The sequence below is a fragment of the Monodon monoceros genome, unplaced genomic scaffold (assembly GCF_005190385.1).
Source record: "Monodon monoceros isolate NGI ecotype Baffin Bay Population unplaced genomic scaffold, NGI_Narwhal_1 Super_Scaffold_10, whole genome shotgun sequence".
Lineage (NCBI taxonomy): Eukaryota > Metazoa > Chordata > Mammalia > Artiodactyla > Monodontidae > Monodon > Monodon monoceros.
This window is the reverse complement of record NW_021703766.1, coordinates 46,746,729-46,765,425: the sequence shown is the minus strand read 5'-3', so window position 1 is coordinate 46,765,425 and position 18,697 is coordinate 46,746,729. Positions and strand designations below refer to the sequence as shown.

Genomic DNA, 18,697 nt, shown 5'->3' with positions numbered 1-18,697 from the left:
AAGAGGCAGAGTACCTTGGCATTTGTGAAGCATGGCCCAGACCCTGTGGCCATGGAGCCCCACCTCCCCAGCCCTGGTGACCCCCACGGACTCGATGTAGCTGCCAAGAGACCAGGACTGCCCCCAGCCTCTTTCTAGAGTGCCCAGTGTCGGAGAGGGGGCTCTGCTTTATCTTTCCCCTTCCCTGGGTATTGGGGTCTGACTTCCAGCATTCTCCCCAGCACCACGCCCTACAGGAGAACTCCCAGCGGCTGCATACCTGGCTAAGGTAGGCAAAGGAGGACCAGTTTGAGGATGGAGCCCAAACCCCCAAACCCCTCGAGTCTTGGGTGACTCCAGTGCACAAAAAGAAGCAGAGTATTTTTAATTTTTATTTTATTTATTTATTTTTGTCTGTGTTGGGTCTTCGTTGCAGTGTGCGGGCTTCTCACTGAAGTGGCTTCTCTTGTTCTAGGCGCGCGGGCTTCAGTAGTTGTGGCTCGCGGGCTCTAGAGTAGAAGCAGGTTTTTCTGAAGACAGAAATCCCCACGGACAGGAATTCAGCACCTGCCAGCATCTCACTTCTCTGGGAATATCCTCACTCCCAACCAGACAATTGTTTTGAAGAATCGAAGAAACGCAAGCGTGTATTTTTCCTCACTGGGAGTAATGGTTTTATGAAGAATGTCCAACTGTCTTCCCAGAAGAGCTGTCTCTCCTCAGGCTGGAGCGCTCCACCTGCTGTCTTGGGCATCTTTTCTACAAATGTGGACCTGGGCAGGAGTTATATTTGCAGCCCTGCTTCTATCTGCCTGTCTCCTGAAGGTGGCGCTGTAACACAATTGCAACGCGTCTGGGAATATCGAGGAAACCTCGCCACTCATCTGCTGACACCCACATTCCTTTTTCAAACGTCTGAAATAGTGCAGTGCAAGAGAAATACAGTGGGAGCTACTTATGTAACTTTAAGCTTTCTAGCAGTCATATTTTAAGATGTAAAAAGAAATAGATGAATAAGCACAGGAAAAGATGCTCAACATCATTAGTCATTAGGGAAATGCAAATCAAAAACACAATGAGGTGTCACCTCACAGACATTAGGATGGCTATCATGAAAAAAGGAAAAAGAAAAAAAAAAGAAAATAACGTGTTGGCGAGGAGGTGGAAAGTTGGAACTCTTGTGCACTGTTGGTGGGAATGACAAATGGTACAGCCAACAGTATGGCACTTCCTCAAATAATTACACAGAGACTTACCATACAATCCAGGAATTCCACTTCTGGGGTACATACCCAAAAGAATTGAAAGCAGAGACCTGGACAGATATTTGTACACCCTTGTTCAGAGCAATGTATTTCACCACAGCCAAAAAAGGTAGAAACAACCCAAGTGCCCATCGACAAACAAAATGTGGTTGTACATACCACATGTATGGAATATTATTCAGGCTTAAAAAGGAAGGAAATTCTGATACACACTGCAACATGGATGAACCCTGAGGACATTATGCTAAGTGACATAGGCCAGTCACGAAAAGACAAATACTATGTGATTCCACTTACATGAAGTCCCTAGAGTAGGCAAATTCATAGAGACACAAAGTAGAAGGGTGGTTGCCAGGGGCTGGGGGAGGGGGAACGGGGACTTGTTGTTTAAGGGGTACAGTTTCCGTTTTGCAAGATGAAAACACATTCACACAACAACGTGTGTCACACTACTGAATTGTACACTTAAAAATAGTCAAAATGGTAACTTTTATGTTATATGTATTTTACCACAGTAAGAGTTTACAAACAGGTGAAATTAGCTTTAGTCACATTTTTATTTATCCCAGAATATTATCATTTCAAATATTATCATTTCAAAATGTAATTAATTTTTACGATTATTGAAATGTTGTCTATTCTTTTTATCACACCCAACTTGGAAATTCAGCGTGTATTTTACACGTACAGCACACCTCAGTCAGACCTAGCCACTTTTCAAGCACTTAATAGCCATCTGCACGCATCTCCATCATATTTGCAAAGACCCACGCCTCCCCTGCAACACACCTGCAGCACATCTGCAAATACACCTAGAGTTTCTCTGCAAGCCTCCCACATCCCCTGCAAACATGCCCGCAGCTCAGGGGCCCACCCCTCAATCTAATCTCCGACATTTTCAGAGAAAGCACTTGCTCAAGGAGCACGTGCCAATGCCAAATCGACGTTTGCAGGTTGATTTGACCTGCAAATCTCCCCATCTTCTTGGCATAAATTTGCATACTATTCATGGGTCCAAAAGCACAGCAGCAGGGCCTCAGATAGTCATTTCAAAGTCGGGGAGGCGGTGACCTGGGGCTGGACCGCAGGCCCCCTCCTGCTTCCCTTCCAGCTCTCTGTCCTCCTCCTCTTCCAGGAAGGTGATCAGTTCCTCCTGAAGTGCCCCCATCTCCAAGCCCAGGCTGCATAGCTGGCCCAGCAGCTGGACATCCACTAGGCGGAGGTTCACCTGCGGGTGGGAAGGGGGAGTCATGGGCATCCCACCCCAGAGGGCAAGGGGTTAGTGTGCCTCTGCCATGAAACCTGCGTGGGAGCAGGTCTCAGCTCAAGTCCCAGAAAAGATTCTTTGCCTGACCAAACTTTACTCAGGATCCTGAACCTTTTCCTAGGCCCATCAGCACTTCTTTGTAAAATCCAGTTTTAGCAAGAATCCCCCCCCTCCTTATTTGATCGGGTTCCTCACCCTCCACCCTCCCCCAGGTGATGGCGGCTCACCCTGACCTGCCTTCAGCAAGAATCCTGCTAGACAGGTTGAGCCAGAATCCCCCCTATACCCCTGATGTTTCCTCCTTGGAATTTTCTACCCCCTGACCCCTCTCCTGCTCCTTGGCCGTAAATTCCCCCTTGCCCATGCTGTATTCAGAGCTGAGCCCAATCTCTCTCCTCTACTGCAAAGTCCCCATCACAGCAGTCTTCATACCTAGAGCCTTGCCATCTTTAACAGGTGTCATAAATTACTTTCTCTTTAACAGTCCTGGCCCACAGCACCGCAGGTGGGATCCTCACTGTGTCCCTGGACTCTGCCATCCTGCTTCTGTCTCTGATCTCTGCCCTGTCTCCCTTTGTCTTGGTCTCTCCATTTCATTGTCCCTCGCTGTCTCCATTTCTCTCGTTCTTTCTCTGTGTCTTGAGCCTTAGTCTCTTTGTCTCTCTTATTGGGTCTCCCTCTCTTGTGATCTGTCTCCATCTCTCTGTCTCTCCTTGGCTGTCTCTGTCTGTCTCTGTCCTTCCATATCCCTGTCTTTCTGTCTGTCTCTATTTCTCTGCCCCTGCCTTGGACTGTCTCCACCTCTCTGTCTTTCAGATTTAATGAGTCTGTCCTCGTTGCGGCTCTCAATCTCTGCTTTCCATCTCTCGTCTCTTTCGGGATCTCTCTGTCTCTGCCTCTCTCTAGTCCTGTCTCTCACTCTTTGTGTCTTTCTGTGTCTCTGTCTGTGTCCATCGTTCTCTGGGTGTGTCTGTGTCTGCCTCTGCCTCTGCCTCTATTTCTCTATTCCTGTCTCTGACTTTCTGTCTTTCAGTCTCTGGCCCTTTTTACTTACATTCATTCCTATTCATTTATCCACTCCCCCCACCCCATCTCTTACCCCTCCAAACCCCTCACTCACCAGCTCCTTCCAGAGCCACAGCAGACTCTCCCTGGCACCTCCAGTGTCAGCCCCTGGGAACATGAGGGTCTGATCCACCCTCTTCACTGGGGGCACCACCCTCAGGGCCCGCGGGGGTGGGCCCAGCCCTGGGGGCACCAGTCCAGCCTGCCTCAGCTGCTTCCACAGCTCCATAGTCTCTGAGCAGTGGCAGCCAGGAGCAGGAAGTAGCAAGGTCCAGAGTGACCCAGTCCCCTGGGGAGCCGGGGGCTGGGTGGGGGGAGTAAAGGGCAGTGGCGGGTAGGAGAGGGCCAGCCCCACCCCCTCGGGCCACCCAAAGTCCATTCTCCACTGAGAATCAGCAGCTTCGTGTGTTTTTGTTTTGTTTTCATCAAAGTCTAACCTTAACTCTGCTCACAAGGATCCAACCTCAGCCCCTCTGGCGGAGGTCAAACTCCACCTCTCCCGGCCTCTTCTCAGGCCTGACCCCTCCCCAGTGTGTGGATGCCCGGCCTCACCTCGTCCCGCCCCCTCCTGGGTCCCACCCACTCCTCCTCCCCAGCCTCCCCTGCAGCCCTCTTCTCCGCTTGATCTCTGGCTTTCCCTGGCTTGGTCCTTGCCAGTCTTCTCCACTCGGGCCCTCCCAGGGCTTCCCAGACAATGTGCCTGAGGAGCCAGGAGTGGCTTCCGAGAAAACAATCCCTTGGCCAGGGTGCCTCGGTGTCCAGGCTGTTGGCCCACAGCTGAGCAGCCAGTTCTGCCGACCCTAGACTTGCCCAGAGACATTATCACTAGCAGCTTGGGCCCCGTCATGGAGAAGGTGGGGAGGCACTGCGGGCCTCCCTCCGCTAGAACCCCTCTTGCAGGGGTGTTAAAATTCCACCTATACGCCAATGGCTCCCAAGTCTCCCAAGTCTCTGACTCCAGTCCTGACCTCCAGACCACTACTCAGCATCTCCTGCTGGACGTCTCAGGCATCTCAGGGTGAATGTGGTCAAAACAGAGCTCTCAGCTGGGATCTACCCCACTGTATTAGTTTCCTATTGCTGTTGTAACAAGTGACCACAAACTTAGTGGCTTAAAACCACACAGACTTATTATCTTACAGTTCTAGAGGTCAGAAGTCTAAAGTGTGTCCACAGGTCTGGGTTCCTTCTGGAGGCTGTGGGGGAGAATCCATTTCCTAGCCTTTCCCAGTTTCCAGAAGCCACCTGCATTCATTGGCTCATACGCCCTTCCCTGCATCGTTCCAACCTCTTGCACCTGTCATCACGTCCTCTACTTACTGACTTTCCTGCCTCCATCTAAATAGGACTCTGGGACTTCCCTGGAGGTCCAGTGGCTAAGACCCTGCACTCCCAGCGCAGAGGGCCCGGGGTTCGATCCCAGGTTGGGCAACTAAGAGTTCGCACGTCGTAACTAAAGATCCTGAATGCTGCAGCTAAGACCTGGCGCAGACAAATAAATAAATAAATATTTTAAAATAAATAAATATATAAATAAATAGGACTCTTGTGGGACTTCCCTGGCAGTCCACTGGTTAAGACTCTGCACTTCCACTTCAGGGGTCACAGGTTCGATCCCTGGTCGGGAAACTAAGATTCCCACATGCTGTGCAGCATGGCCAAAAAAAAAAAAAAAAAAGTAAAATAGAACCCTTGGGACTTCCCTGGTGGTGCAGTGGTTAAGAATCCGCCTGCCAATGTAGGGGACATTGGTTCGAGCCTTGGTCTGGGAAGATCCTACATGCCACGAAGCAACTAAACCCGCGAGCCACAACTACTGAAGCCCGCGCGCCTAGAGCCTGTGCTTCTCAACAAAGAGAAACCACTGCAATGAGAAGCTTGTGCACCGCAACGAAGAGTAGCCCCTGCTCGCTGCAACTAGAGAAAGCCCGCGTGCAGCAACGAAGCCCCAACGCAGCCAAAAATAAATAAATAAATATAAATACATTTATAAAGAAAAAGAAATAGAACTCTTGTGATTACATTGGGCCTGTCGGGATTATCCAGGATAATCTCCCCATCTCAAGATTCTTAATCACATCTTCCCTTTACCATACAATGTAACATATTCACGAGTTCCAGGAGTCAGGATGTGGACATTTGGGGGGCGGGGGAACTATTCAGCCTACCACACCTACCCTTCCATACCTGCTACTTTCCCAGTTTCCCCCTCTCCAAAAATGGCATCGCTATCCTTTTAGTTTCTCGAACTATTGGCTCTGTCTTCAAAACAGACTCATAGGGGCTTCCCTGGTGGCGCAGTGGTTGAGAGTCTGCCTGCCGATGCAGGGGACATGGGTTTGTGCCCCGGTCCGTGAAGATCCCACATGCCGCGGAGCAGCTGGGTCCGTAAGCCATGGCCGCTGAGCCTGCGCGTTCGGAGCCTGTGCTCCGCAACGGGAGAGGCCGCGTCAGTGAGAGGCCCGCGTACCGTAAAAAAAAAAAAAAAAAAAAAGACTCATAATCTGAGCACTTAGCACTTCCACTGCCCAGTCCCTGCTGCTGCCCCCCATTCATCTCTTGTCTGGACGATTGCAGTAGCCTCTTTGCTGGCTCCGTTCTTCCCCCCTTGCTCTCTAAGGTCTGTTCTCCACCTGGCAGAAATGATCTTTACAAAATGTAAATCAGATCGTGGCATGCCCCGGCGAATGGAATAAAGCAGTTTCTTGCTAACCTCTCTGACCCAGTCTCCCACCTCTCTCTCTGCAAGCTGGGCCCACCTCTGGGCCTTTGCACTGGCTGTACCTCTCTGCCTGAAACACTTTTCCCCCAGATTTTTGTTTTTGTTTTTGTGGTACGCGGGCCTCTCACTACTGCAGCCTCTCCCGCTGCGGAGCACAGACTCCGGACGCGCAGGCCCAGCGTCCATGGCTCACGGGCCCAGCTGCTTGGTGGTACGTGGGATCCTCCCGGACCGGGGCACGAACCCGTGTCCCCTGAATCGGCAGGCGGACTCTCAACCACTGCGCCACCAGGGAAGCCCTCCCCCAGATCTTTGAATGGCTGTTTCCTTGTTATCCTTCACCTCCACTTAAATGTCACCACTTCACAGAGGTCTTTGCTGATGGCCCTGTGCCCCAGTCACTCCCTGTTATATTGCCTGTTTTTATTTGCCTCTTATCAAACGCTGTCTGAAATTATCTTGCTTATTCATGTGTTTCTTATCTAGCCTCTTCCTGCCTGGAATGTCGACTCCCTGAGAAAGAGTCTTGGTCCCATGGCAACCTCACTACTGCAACAGTGCCTGCCACGTGGTAGGACTCAGTAAATATTTGTAGAAGGAATGAATGAGTAATTCTATCCACAAGACTTCATATTGAATTTTCACATTAAGATGTAGCCTGGAATTCCAAACTGAAATTGCCAACACATCACAATACTAGTCTTGAGATCTCACCTCTATCCTTTATCCTGAGGTCTAACCTCACCATCTACTGGACGCTTCCCTTCCCTGACCCTGCTTTAAAGAAGAGGCGGACAGTTTCTCAACGCATCATTCCCTGTTCTAAGGAGGTAGCAAGTTAGAGGTAGAAGAACAGGGAACCTCAGGCGGACTAAGAGTGCAGTCGGAGGGAAGGATGGTATTCCGACAGGAAGAACTGCCCACGCTCTCCTAGGGAAAGGCTGCCGAGTCCCATTTTAAGGCCCATGGCAGAGGGAGCTCTAAGCGATCCCTAAACCCGATAAGAGTAATAAGTGTGTGCTCCTTTAGGAGGAGGGCTGGAAAAATGGAGGGGGCGTGGCCATAAGAGAAGACGCCCAACCCTGAACCGGGTGGGTTACGTAAGAAAAGACCAGCCCCTTCCGGTTACGTAATCCTAGCGAGATGGCGGCCCCCGGGGCGGTAAGTGAACGGAGCTTCTGGAGGCCCCCAATTAGTGTCCGCTCTGCTTTCAGGGCCTCTGTCGGCACCCAAGGACCAAGTAGCGAGGGGGAGCAGGGGGCCTCTCCCGCTAGGCCTCGAGCTGGGCGCGGAGACGTGTAGCCGTCGGGGGGCGGGAAGGATCGGTGAGGCTCACAGGCCGCAGAGGAGAGAAACCAGTGGCAACCAATGGGGAAGCAGCGCGTGCGGTCCGAGAAAGCGCGCCCAGCCAATCAGAGGGAGGGATCCGACTGCGAGCTCCTGGAGCCGAGGGGCTGGCGAGAGTGGGACCTGCAAAGGTTGAGGGTTTGGGAGGGATTGGCAGAGAAACTGGGATTTGAGGTGCAAGGGTACGGAACCAAAGGTGAGGGAAACTCATGGGAGAGTTAGAAATTTTGATGGAAAATCAAAGGGTTGATGGGGGGTGGGGGCAGGATCCAAGAGGTGAATTTGGGAATTCTAAGGGAAGGACCTAGGGGAAATTAAGGGGAGGATTTGCCATATTGTGGAGAGAATTTAGAAGGAATTGGGCAAAATCAAGGAATGGGCCTAGGAAAACTTAAAGTAAGAGGTTGGGAACTTAAGAGGAATTTTAAGGGAAAGTAAGGATTTGGACAAAATTATCGGGAGAACTTGGTTAAAGCAAAAAGATATTGAGGCAGACTAAGAGAAAACTTTGGAGGGGAAATTGAAGGAAGAGTTAGGGAGCTTTAAGAGATAAACTAAGGGTGGTTTGAAGAGAAATTAAGATTATATTTGGGGGAAAGGAATGCGTTATTCAGGAAGTCTGGTGGGATTTGGATAAAATTAAGGGGAGAATTTGTGGGACATTAAGAGTTCAGATAATAGAGGTTTTGAGAGAAAGTGAGGGCTTAGGGGGAAATTGGGAGAATTTAGGAAAACCAAGACCTTTTGGCCAAATCAAAGAGAATTTAAGGTTGATTAAGGGGAGGAACTTGGGGGAAACATGGGGAAATTTTATGGATCTGAAAGAATTGGAAGTTCTAAAAGAAGAATTAAGTGAGCAGGGAAGCACTGAGGAGGGGAGATTTGGGAGCAAAAGCAGGGGGACCTGGCTGTGTGTCTCACAGGAGGCTCCAGGCTCAGCCTCTCCTCCCCTCTCCTCCTCCCCAGTCCCTTCGCCTGGTGGCTCCAGTATGGAACAGGGGTACCAGCGGCATCCGTGGCCTGAGCAGGTCAGTGGACCCGGAGGGCAGTCAGAGGAAGGGGAGGACGCTGCTCCAGTTCCTGGCTGACCACTTCTATGATGTGGAGGCTGTGAGGGAGTACCTGCTCCAGAAGCAGGTGTTGAAGGTGCTCCAGAAAAATCGGTGAGAACCCCTGGCCTGCACGACCCTGCTGTTCAGGCCTCCCCAGTCAGTGCCCACCCTGCCCTTGCCACTCCTGGCAGCCCTGGGGCTTCCAGTGCCAGCCTTGCCCACTTGCATCTTCGTCTCCAGCCCACACACTTCCCAAGCCCTCCGGCTCACAGACGCAACCCAATGCCCATCTCTTCTTGGAGGTCTAGCTGGCACTTCAGACCTAACATGACTAACCCTTGGTTTCCCCCGTAAAAAGTCTTCTCACCCCCAAGCCTTCTCCATCCCAGTCAACGGCACCATTGCTTACCCAGTTGTTCAGACCACATTCTAAGGAATCCCTGATTCCTCTCTTTGCATCCCTTCCTTCCACATCCAGTCCATCAATAAAATACCGGAATATCCCAAATTTGACCGGTGGTCGGTCACCTCCTCGCTGTTTATAGCCTGGTCTGAGCCCTTTCATTTTATGGTTCGATTACTGCAGTCATCTCCTAACTGGTCACCTTTTGCCCCCTATTATAGTCTACACAGCAGCCAGAGGACTCTTAAGAAAGGGAAACAGATAACATTACTACTTTGTTTAAAACCCTCAAATGGGGCCTTCCGTGGCAGTTCAGTGGTTAAGACTTTGCCTTCCAATACAGGGGGTGCAGGTTCAGTCCCTGGTCGTGGAGCTAAGATCCCTCATGTCTCGTGGCCAAAAGACCAAAACATAAAACAGAAGCATTATTATAACAAATACAATAAAGACTTTAAAAATGGTCCACATCAAAAAAAAAAAATCTTAAAAAAAAACCCCTCAAATGGTTTCCAACCGCAACTAGAATAAAAGCCAAACTCTAAAGGCCGAAAACCTGGCCCCTACTGAGCTCTGAGACCCCTACCAGGGACACCCCTCACCCCCGCTAGCTCGGTGTCCTTATTGCTATTCGTTCAACCATCGTAATTCAAGCCCTGAGCCTTTGCACTAGCTGTTCCCTTAGCCTGGCAGATTCTTACCTTGGCCTCTGCATTCCTTCCCACACTCAAATCTCTGCTCAAGTGTCACCTCTTCCGAGCAGCATTTCTTAACACCCAAATTAAATTAGCCTCCTCTATCCCTACCCCTGACCCAAGCCACTCCTGGTCTGTCCCTTGGTGTTAATTTCATTACAGAATTGACACTCTGCAATTTGTTTTTACTTCCCGGTTACCTGTTTCCCCGGTGAAATAACTTCACAAGGGCAGGGACACTTACCTGCCTTTTGATTACCGCTGTCCCCCGGTGCCCAGCACTTCACAGGCCCTCAGTAAATATTTGCAGTCTTTCCTGCTTGCCAGTCTCAGTCCTGTGCTGTAGAATCTGACCCTCTCAGCTGCACTGGGGCCTGGCGAGGGGTGTGGTGTTCCCAAGGCTCACCCTCGGCTACTGTTCTCCTGGCAGGTCCTTCACCTACATCAAGGAGCAATATGGCCCCTACGTCGCAGGTGCCTATTTCATCCTGAAGCAGGGAGGCGCAGTCAAGTATGATGGCAAAGGTGTCAGAATGGGGTTGGGGGAGGCGGGAGAGCGGCTCTCTAAGCCCCGGGCTCTTCAGTCAGTCAGACAGGTTTCCGTGCGTGTCCTGGTCTCTGCCCCCTCCTGGCTGTGTGGCTGGGGACTTGTTCCTGACATCTGTAAAATGGGATGGTAGTTGTGTCTAACCTACAAGGTGCGCTGTAAAGATTCAAAGATATTTTGCAATCTGGACACTTGTCACAGGTCACAGGCTGGCTTAGCACGTGGCTCAGTCGGCGTTAGTGCGTCTTTTCCTTCCTCCTTTCCCCTCCTTTTTCTTGCCTTCCTCCTCCTCCCTTTGTTTTTCCCCTTTACTTTCCTTTTTTGAAAACAATTCATGTAGGCTTCATCTGTCCCTCATCTTGGTTCCAAGTAAAATTTTCACTTGGTTTGAGCACTTCCTCCAGCACCTTCCTTAGAAATGATGTACCTGTCTGAAAACACCTCAGCTTTTGCCCATCTACAAGGATTCTTGTCGTATAGCTCTTTTCTCTGTTCTCAGTAATCTCTTCGACCCTCAACTTCCAGGTATGTAAAATTGGCCAGATGTTCCATCTTTGATGGGGTTGTCAGGGGATCCAGTGAGACCAGACACGTAAAGCCCTTAGTACAGGGCCTGGTGTGTAGTGAGTGTGCCATGTTCTCTTATCACGGGGCTGGGAGTGTTCTCAAGAGGTTGGTGGCCTGGGGGACCCTACTGACACTCCCTCTCTCCCCTTCCAGGTTTCAGGACAAGGAGTGGATGCGGACAAATGGGCGTGGTCTCTCTGGGGAGCTCTGGAAGCTCCGGGAGGTACCTATAGAAGCTGTTGACGCCAGCGGCTGTGCCATCAACTACCAAGGCCTGGACAACCTCTGTGAGTAGGGTGTGGCGGGGAGGGGTGGAGATGGGCAAGGCTCTGCGCTTTCCCTTTCGTGGTGGGCTCCAGAAGGACCCTCAGCGCCGTCTGCCCTCTGCCCCTGCAGTGGCCCTGAAGGAGCTCCAGTCCCTGTCGCTGCAGTGCTGTCCCCACGTGGATGACTGGTGTCTCAGCCGCCTCCACCAGCTAGCCAACTCGCTACGAGAGCTCTCGCTGGCCGGCTGCCCCCGCATCTCTGAACGGGGCCTCGCCTGCCTCCACCACCTCCAGTGAGACCTCAGCTCAGGCTGGGTCCCCAGCCAGGGAGGGGCGCTCTTGGGCACTTCCCACATCCCTGCCTCCACGGTGGACCTAGAGTGTTTGTGGTGGGTCAGCACAGATGAGTGGCACAGGGAGCCTCTAGGAGGATGGGAGGACTCCTAGCCTGCCTTTCTTTTTGTTTTAATGAGACCCCAAGAAATTTACACTGTTGGAGAACAGTAGGAGCCAGCGGTGTCCGTTTGTAATGAACATGGTGGGTCTCACGTAGTTGAACAAAGATTTTTATTAGAAAGCTAGGGGTTAACGTGGGGGTGGGTACGCCCCCATACACCCGCTGCCACAGACGCCATCCTCATGCGTGTCCTCACGCCCCAACCTTGCCTCCTCAGGAACCTCCGCAGACTGGACATCTCTCACCTTCCTGCCGTGTCCAACCCGGGCCTCACTCAGATCTTGGTGGAGGAGATGCTGCCCAACTGTGAGGTTCTGGGGGCTGACTGGGCCCAGAGCCTCAAGCTGGGGCCAGAGGAGCAGTCCTGCGACACAGCCAGCAGCCCCATCCCTGCCTAGCCTTCGGCCCCGTCCGTGTGGAGCTGGGTCTCAGCCGGGCTGTGCTGAGAGGTTAACAGCTCACCCTTCTTCTAGCTTCCAGTTGGGTTCACTCACCTCGGGGGGTGGGGCTAGGATCAGAGGCACTGGCAGGTCAGAGGCAAGGGGAGTGAGGTGGCTTGTCCCCTACCGTGGGGGTGCTCTGGCTGGCTGCACCCTGGGGGGAAGCTCGCAGCTCCTGGCAGCCTGTCAGGCAGCCCTTTCCACACCATTCTCTCCTTCCCAGTTCCAGGAGCCCCCTTCTCCTGCCTCTTCAGGCCTGGGGGAGGTAAGGGCTTCTGCCTTCAAGTAGCCTCAGGGAGTTGCACTCTCCCTTGTGGTGTTCCCACAGCGCGCCCACCTCTGTGTCAAGAAACTTCTCTTGACTTTTGTCAGAGAAACTTCTTGACTTTTCTCAGAAGACTCTTGGAGGATTATCTCACTTGAGTGTGCTACTGTTTCCTGCCAGGACCTGACTGATACAGAAGGTGCTATGGGCATTTTATAGGGATGGTTCTTCCCTGTGTGGGACGACTTAAGCTCACTGCAGGCTGAAGCATCCCTGGGCCACACCCACTAAATGCTGGGAGCATCCCAAGTCCCACAGTGTTCTCGCTTATTGAGTTACTGACTCAGCTCCAAATTCAGCTTGCTTGTTTGCTCTGAAAATTGATCTGGGCCTTTGAAATATTTTTCCTTTGCTAAGTGGCCTGATAAGGTTTGCCAGTAGAGGGCGCTCCAGAGACGTTCCTTGAGAGAGGCAAGGCTTTGCTTTCTGGCGGCGCTCAGGAGTGCCAGCTCAGCGGCCCTGCAGCACATGACTGCCCGTGTACCTGCTTCCTGAAGCGTCAGGTGGTCAACAGCTTCCCCGGCACCCACCACCCCTGACCTGGCAGTTCTATAGAACCTCCACTGACGCACCTCCCTGTGAATGCCTCTCCACCACACCCCTGAAGGTGGATTTCCAGTAAATTCCAAGGCACCTTACCAATGAATCTCCCTCCTTATTTCACTTTGCTGTGAAAGTCATTAATTCTCTGTATTAAACTTTTCCCTGTTCAAATTACCGTATGGTTTTTCTTCTCTCCAGACTGGATCCAAACTGATAGAGCACTGGCATTTGGAGTGTTCCCAGAGATAAACACACAAAGATGGGATTTGGGGGTTGGTTTCATCCCGCCTTTGGCTTGAGTGCATTGCTAAGCTCCTCGGCAGTGGGAAAGGAGACATTAGAAATCCATGGGCTAAACGTCCATCGACAGATGAATGGATAAAGAAGATGTACATATATACAATGGAATATTAGCCATTAAAAAGAATGAAATAATGCCATTTGCAGCAACATGGATGGACCTGGAGATTATCATACTAAGTGAAGTAAGTCAGACAGAGAAAAACATCGTATGATATCACTTATATACAGAATCTAAAAAAAAAAAAAATGATACAAATGAATTTAAAAAACAGGAACAGACTCACTTAGAGAACCAAGCTTAAGGTTATTACCAGGGAGGAAGGGTGCGGGGGAGGGATGGACTGGGAGTTTGAGATTGACATGTACACACTGCTATATTTAAAATATCAATAGATAGGGAATTCCCTGGTGGTCCAGTGGTTAGGACTCCCGTGCTTCCGCTGCTGAGGGCGCAGGTTCAATCCCTGGTTGGGGAACTAAGACCCCACAAGCCGCGTAGTGTGGCCAAAAACATTTAAAAAATAAAAAATAGATAACCAACAAAGACCTAATGTATAACACAGGGAACTGTGCTCCATATTCTGTAATAACCTAAATGGGAAAAGAATTTGAAAAAGCGTAGATACATGTATATGAATCACTTTGCTGTACACCTGAAACTAACACAACATTGTTAATCAACTATAATATAAAATAAAATAAAAATTTTTTTTAAAAAACCCAAAAATCTAAGGCATGCAACCGCATCACGAAAACGCTATTGCCCGGGGTCGTGAGGAGGTGCCAACTGAAGCCTTGTGCCCTGGGAGGCCCTATGGCCGCTGCACTTGATGCTGTGGCAGTAATGACAGTTCTAAAGATACGGCTAGGCAGATTGCCTGGAGTGCCCAGCTCAAGTCACCCCTTCAGAATTGGAAAGCTCCCATGGCAGTCCCCCACCGCCCCCCAGAATTCTTACTTGTAGATACTGCTGAAAATACAACACAACATTTGGGTTTTCGAGTTGCTGAGTTATGACAGTTGAATTCCCAGTCTTGACAAGTTTCTCATACGAAAGTGAGGGCACTGACTGGTAAACAGTGGGATCCAGAAACCTGGAATCGGGTCATCTGGTTGCACCCAAAGGAAAGATGATCTCGAACTCCCAAGTTACTGGGAGCCTCCCTTACCAGTGTGAGGAGACGACCAGCCATCCTGCTCACAAGCATTCCCTGCTGCCACTAGACCCACAGATGCCAAGGGTCAAGTCTCAGCACGCTCCAGAGGACAGGTGCTCACTACGACCCAGAAGGGAACAGCTCTTACACTGAAGGGCAAGACTTGCAAACAGAGGTAGAGGCAACCCTGGGGAAGCTGCACACGAGTGGGTTCTCAGGGTGCTAGGCCAGTGAGAGTGGGTCTTACACTGCATGGGGCCAAGTTCACCGCTAGGAGGGCACTTGCTAGAGCTGCTGGGTATAAGAAGTTAGCCAGTGCAGCTGGCGTGGTCCCGACAGCTTGCTTAGTTGGCTGGCCGGCATTTGGACTCAACAGTGACCTGTGGTTACTAAGGCGAGAAGCCAGAACCACCCTGGCATAATCTGGAGAGGGAGATTCAAAGGCTGGGGGAGACAGGAAGGTGGGGTCCTCCGCTTTCAACCCGCACACCCACCCAACCACGTTCCACAAGAGGGCACCTCTTCAGTCATTCTCGACATTCGACTTTCCCTGCTCCAGCTGCTGAGCGGTTTCTCCCGACGGGAGCATCTGCAGACTGGTGCACGCGGCAGCTCGGCCCCCGGTGGAGACACCTCCGCGCCCCGGGCGAAGCTAGATGAGCCAAGAGTCGGGGGGCCTGGACCGCCCCACCCCGGCCTGGGGGGAAGAGGGCTTGGAGACCCCTTCCAAGGTTTCTCAGGGCCCGGCCCCAGCCCACTCTGGCTTTTATTCCATCAGTATTCCCACCTTCTCCATACCCTCTTCCTCCATCTGGTCCCATGGGCTCCATTATTCAATCCTGGGGAGAGGGAATCAGCTAGACAGATGATCGGCTGCTGCTGCCCTGGCCAGGACAGGGTTCCTGAGGTGATCTGGGCAGTTCCCAACCCGGGTGGGGGTGAAGGGGGTCAGGCCGGGCTCACTGGGGGGCCCTGCGTCCCAGCCCAGGCTCCAGGAGCTCTGGTATGAGGCGGCCCCCCCTGCCTGCCACCCCAGACAGCTGATGCAGTCCAAACAGCAGACGCCCCCGGAGGGCTGCGACGGAAACACCGGCAGTCCCGGGGGGGGGGGGGGGGCCGGATGGGAGTGTCCCTGGAATCACCATGCCGCTGTAGGCAGGGCCAGGGCCTCAGGGCGTGGCAGAGCCAGGGCCTCAGGGCGTGGCAGAGCCAGGGCCTGCGTGTGGGACCAGGGAAGGACGGAGGAGGCACGGGGGTCAGCGTGGCTCCAGGGCTCCTGATGCCCCCCCTTCACTGCCCTCTGGCTTGGCCCCCCCCTTCCCCCCCCTTCCATCTGCTCCTCCCCGGCTCCTCTCTGGGTCTGGCTGCCTCTGCCTGGCTCTGGCTCGGTTGGCAGACTCCCTGCTCTCTGCTCCCACCCCGTCGTCCCTCCACCTGCCCCTGCACATCTCTCCACCCTCCCCCACAAGGGCTTCCCTTATCTCTCGCCAGCTGTCTCCACCTTCCCGTCCCATCTCTCTCTTCTTGCAGCTCTCTCCTCTGGGCCTTCCTGAATCTCTGCCGCCTGTCTCTCCTCCCTGCCTGCCCCCGGGGTCTCCCTGGCTGTCTCTTCTTTCTCTGCAATGTCGGTCTCTGCCTGTATCCCCTCCTCCCCACCAGCCCCCTTCCCCATCCCCACCCTGACTCCGGGCCACACACCCCCACCTCTGGCAAGGTCACCCATGCCCTTTTCAGCACAGTCACACACACACACACACACACCCTCCTCCCCCGGCCAGGCCCTGCCCCTGGCCTCCAGCCAGGCCACTTTAGGACTCTGCCTGCCCTTGGGCCATTCTGACACTTCCCAGCCCCTCGGCCTCACCCTCCCTCGGACTCTCTCCCAGGCCCCCTGGTTCTGCCCTCCCCAGCCTGTCAGCTCCCGGTCTCTGCAGCCACCCCTGCACCTCTCCCGCTGTCTCACCAGAAAACCAGCCCCAACACGCCACAGCCCCATCCCTCAGGTCTGCCTCCTGTCCTCCCCCCTCCCCCTCCCCCTCCCTCAGCCCCGCCCCGGTCCCTCCCGGCCCCTGGGGCCCTCCCAGCCTCCCGCAGACCTGCTGGGCTGGGCTGGGCTGGGCTGGAGAACAACAGTGCTGGAGACACCAGCGCTGCCGGACGAGGGCAGAGGGCCGGCCCAAGGCCCAGGGCGCTGGAGCTGGCCAGAGCCGGACCCAGAGGTAAAGGGGAGGGAGCCGTGCCTGGGGTGGGGACTGTCGGGCGAGGAGGTGACCCCGGTGATACTGACTCCTGGTTAGGGGGATGAAGTGGGGGGAGAAGGAGGTTGGAATGGTGGAGTCCCTGATCTCTGGGGTGCGGATGGGGAATAGGTAGCCTCCCGGGTTTCTACGAAAGTAGAAGGAGCTGGGCTGAGTGGAAAGAACAGGGTGCTGGAATGCGAGTAGAATAGGGATTCGTACAGGGTCGTTGGTGGAGGGCTGGTTTAGGGTCTGAGACTACGAGAAGCCTTGGAGGGCTCGGCAGGGCCCGAGGGCCCGCCCCTGCACCCCAAAAGGCCTCTGTGGCTCTTTTGCAGCTCCCGCAGCTGCCCTTTCCTGGGCCGGGTCATGCGCTGTCCCAAGTGCCTTCTCTGCCTGTCAGCACTGCTCACACTCTTGGGCCTCAAAGTGTACATCGAGTGGACGTCCGAGCCCCGGCTGGGGAAGGCCTACCCGGGACCCCGCAGCACCCCACCAGGCCCCACGCCAGCCAGCCCCGAGCCCACCCTGCCGGCCAACCTCTCGGCCCGTCTGGGCCAGACTGACCCGCTGCCCTCGGCCTACTGGAACCAGCAGCAGTGGCGGCTGGGGACCCTGCCCGGTGGGGACAGCACTGAGGTGGGGGGCTGCCGCGCTTGGGGAGCTGCTGCTGCGGCCGAGATCCCCGACTTCGCCTCCTACCCTGAGGACCTCCGCCACTTCCTGCTGTCGGCAGCCTGCCGGAGCTTCCCACGGTGGCTGCCCAGGGGTGGCGGCGGCCAGGTGGCCAGCTGCGAGGACCCCGACGTCCCCTACCTGCTGTTGGCCGTCAAGTCGGAACCAGGGCGCTTTGCGGAACGACAGGCCGTGAGGGAGACGTGGGGCAGGCCGGCTCCCGGGGTCCGGCTGCTCTTCCTGCTGGGGTCCCCGGCGGGCGAGGGGAGGCCTGACCTAGGCTCCCTGGTGGCCTGGGAGAGCCGCCGCTACAGCGACCTGCTGCTCTGGGACTTCCTTGACGCCCCCTTCAACCAGACGCTCAAGGACCTCCTGCTGCTGGCCTGGCTGGGCCGCCACTGCCCCAGCGTGAGCTTCATCCTGCAAGCCCAGGATGACGCCTTCGTGCGCGTCCCCGCCCTTCTGGACCACCTGCGGGCCCTGCCGCCCAGCACGGCCCGTGGCCTCTACCTGGGTGAGGTCTTCACCCAGGCCAAGCCCCTCCGGAAGCCTGGAGGACCCTTCTACGTGCCTGGGTCCTTCTTTGAAGGCGGCTACCCAGCCTACGCAAGTGGGGGCGGCTACATCATCGCGGGCCGCTTGGCACCCTGGCTGCTGCGGGCGGCAGCCCGCGTGGCCCCCTTCCCCTTCGATGATGTCTACACCGGCCTGTGCTTCCAAGCCCTGGGCCTGGCCCCCAGGACCCACAAAGGCTTCTTCACGGCCTGGCCGGCAGGCCGCACTGCTGACCCCTGTGCTTTCCGTGACCTGCTGCTGGTGCGGCCCCTCAGCCCCCAGGACAGCGTCCGGCTCTGGAAACAGCTGCGGGACCCTCAGCTCCAGTGCTGAGACTCGGAGGTGGGGAGGGGCGGGGAGGGCAGACCTGGCCTGGGCCTTGGCGCCAGCCCCTTGCTCAGCCTCTCTTTCTAGGCCTCGGTGCGAGGAAGGAGGTCCTGGAATGGAGGCTGCCTGAGCCCTCCCTGGGCCTCCCCAAGAGGCGACAGACTGTTTCCGTCTTTCAGTTTCTGAGGCCTGGAGTCGTCGTCTCTGTCTACGGGGCCTTGAGGCAGTTTACAGAGCAAAGCTCAGCTGCACCCTGACCTTCACACCAGATGCTCTCCCCACCCTTACTGGGCAAGGCCGGCTCCGATGGCCTCTTGGTCACCTTGCTGGACACCAGCTTTGACCCGTTCTATGGGAGACAAGAGGCCATCTCCGGAGGACCCCACCCCCATCCTGTTTGCTGAAGCTGACCTTCCAGCTTGCAAAAGTTTCTGGAGGAAGAAGATAGCTCAACAGCCTTGGCCTTATTTATCTCAACTGGAGAAGCAGGGGTGGTCCCAAACCAG

General features: G+C 54.2%; 3 protein-coding genes across 4 annotated transcripts; 2 read left to right on the top strand and 1 right to left on the bottom strand.

The window, feature by feature from the left end:
* Positions 1-1,764: 1,764 nt before the first annotated feature.
* ERICH4 (glutamate rich 4) lies at positions 1,765-3,805 on the bottom strand. Its single transcript, XM_029212910.1, has 2 exons — positions 3,632-3,805; positions 1,765-2,472 (listed from the first exon to the last, which is right to left on the bottom strand). The coding sequence occupies exons 1-2, from the start codon at positions 3,803-3,805 to the stop codon at positions 2,281-2,283; spliced, it is 366 nt and encodes a 121-aa protein (XP_029068743.1). The 3' UTR covers positions 1,765-2,280.
* Positions 3,806-7,436: 3,631 nt separating this feature from the next.
* On the top strand, positions 7,437-13,364 carry DMAC2 (distal membrane arm assembly complex 2). 2 transcript variants are annotated; one of them, XM_029213476.1, is made up of 6 exons: positions 7,437-7,459; positions 8,612-8,808; positions 10,223-10,303; positions 11,060-11,193; positions 11,303-11,465; positions 11,847-13,364. In XM_029213476.1, exons 1-6 carry the CDS (start codon positions 7,442-7,444, stop codon positions 12,025-12,027), a joined length of 774 nt encoding a protein of 257 aa, XP_029069309.1. In that variant the 5' UTR covers positions 7,437-7,441; the 3' UTR covers positions 12,028-13,364. The 2 variants fall into 2 exon arrangements, with proteins under 2 accessions (XP_029069309.1, XP_029069310.1); XM_029213477.1 differs by lacking the exon at positions 10,223-10,303.
* A 3,157-nt stretch (positions 13,365-16,521) lies between these two features.
* Positions 16,522-18,542, top strand: B3GNT8 (UDP-GlcNAc:betaGal beta-1,3-N-acetylglucosaminyltransferase 8). The gene is made up of 2 exons (XM_029243329.1): positions 16,522-16,616; positions 16,973-18,542. The coding sequence occupies exon 2, from the start codon at positions 17,004-17,006 to the stop codon at positions 18,195-18,197; it is 1,194 nt and encodes a 397-aa protein (XP_029099162.1). The 5' UTR covers positions 16,522-16,616; positions 16,973-17,003; the 3' UTR covers positions 18,198-18,542.
* The last annotated feature ends 155 nt before the right edge of the window (positions 18,543-18,697 follow it).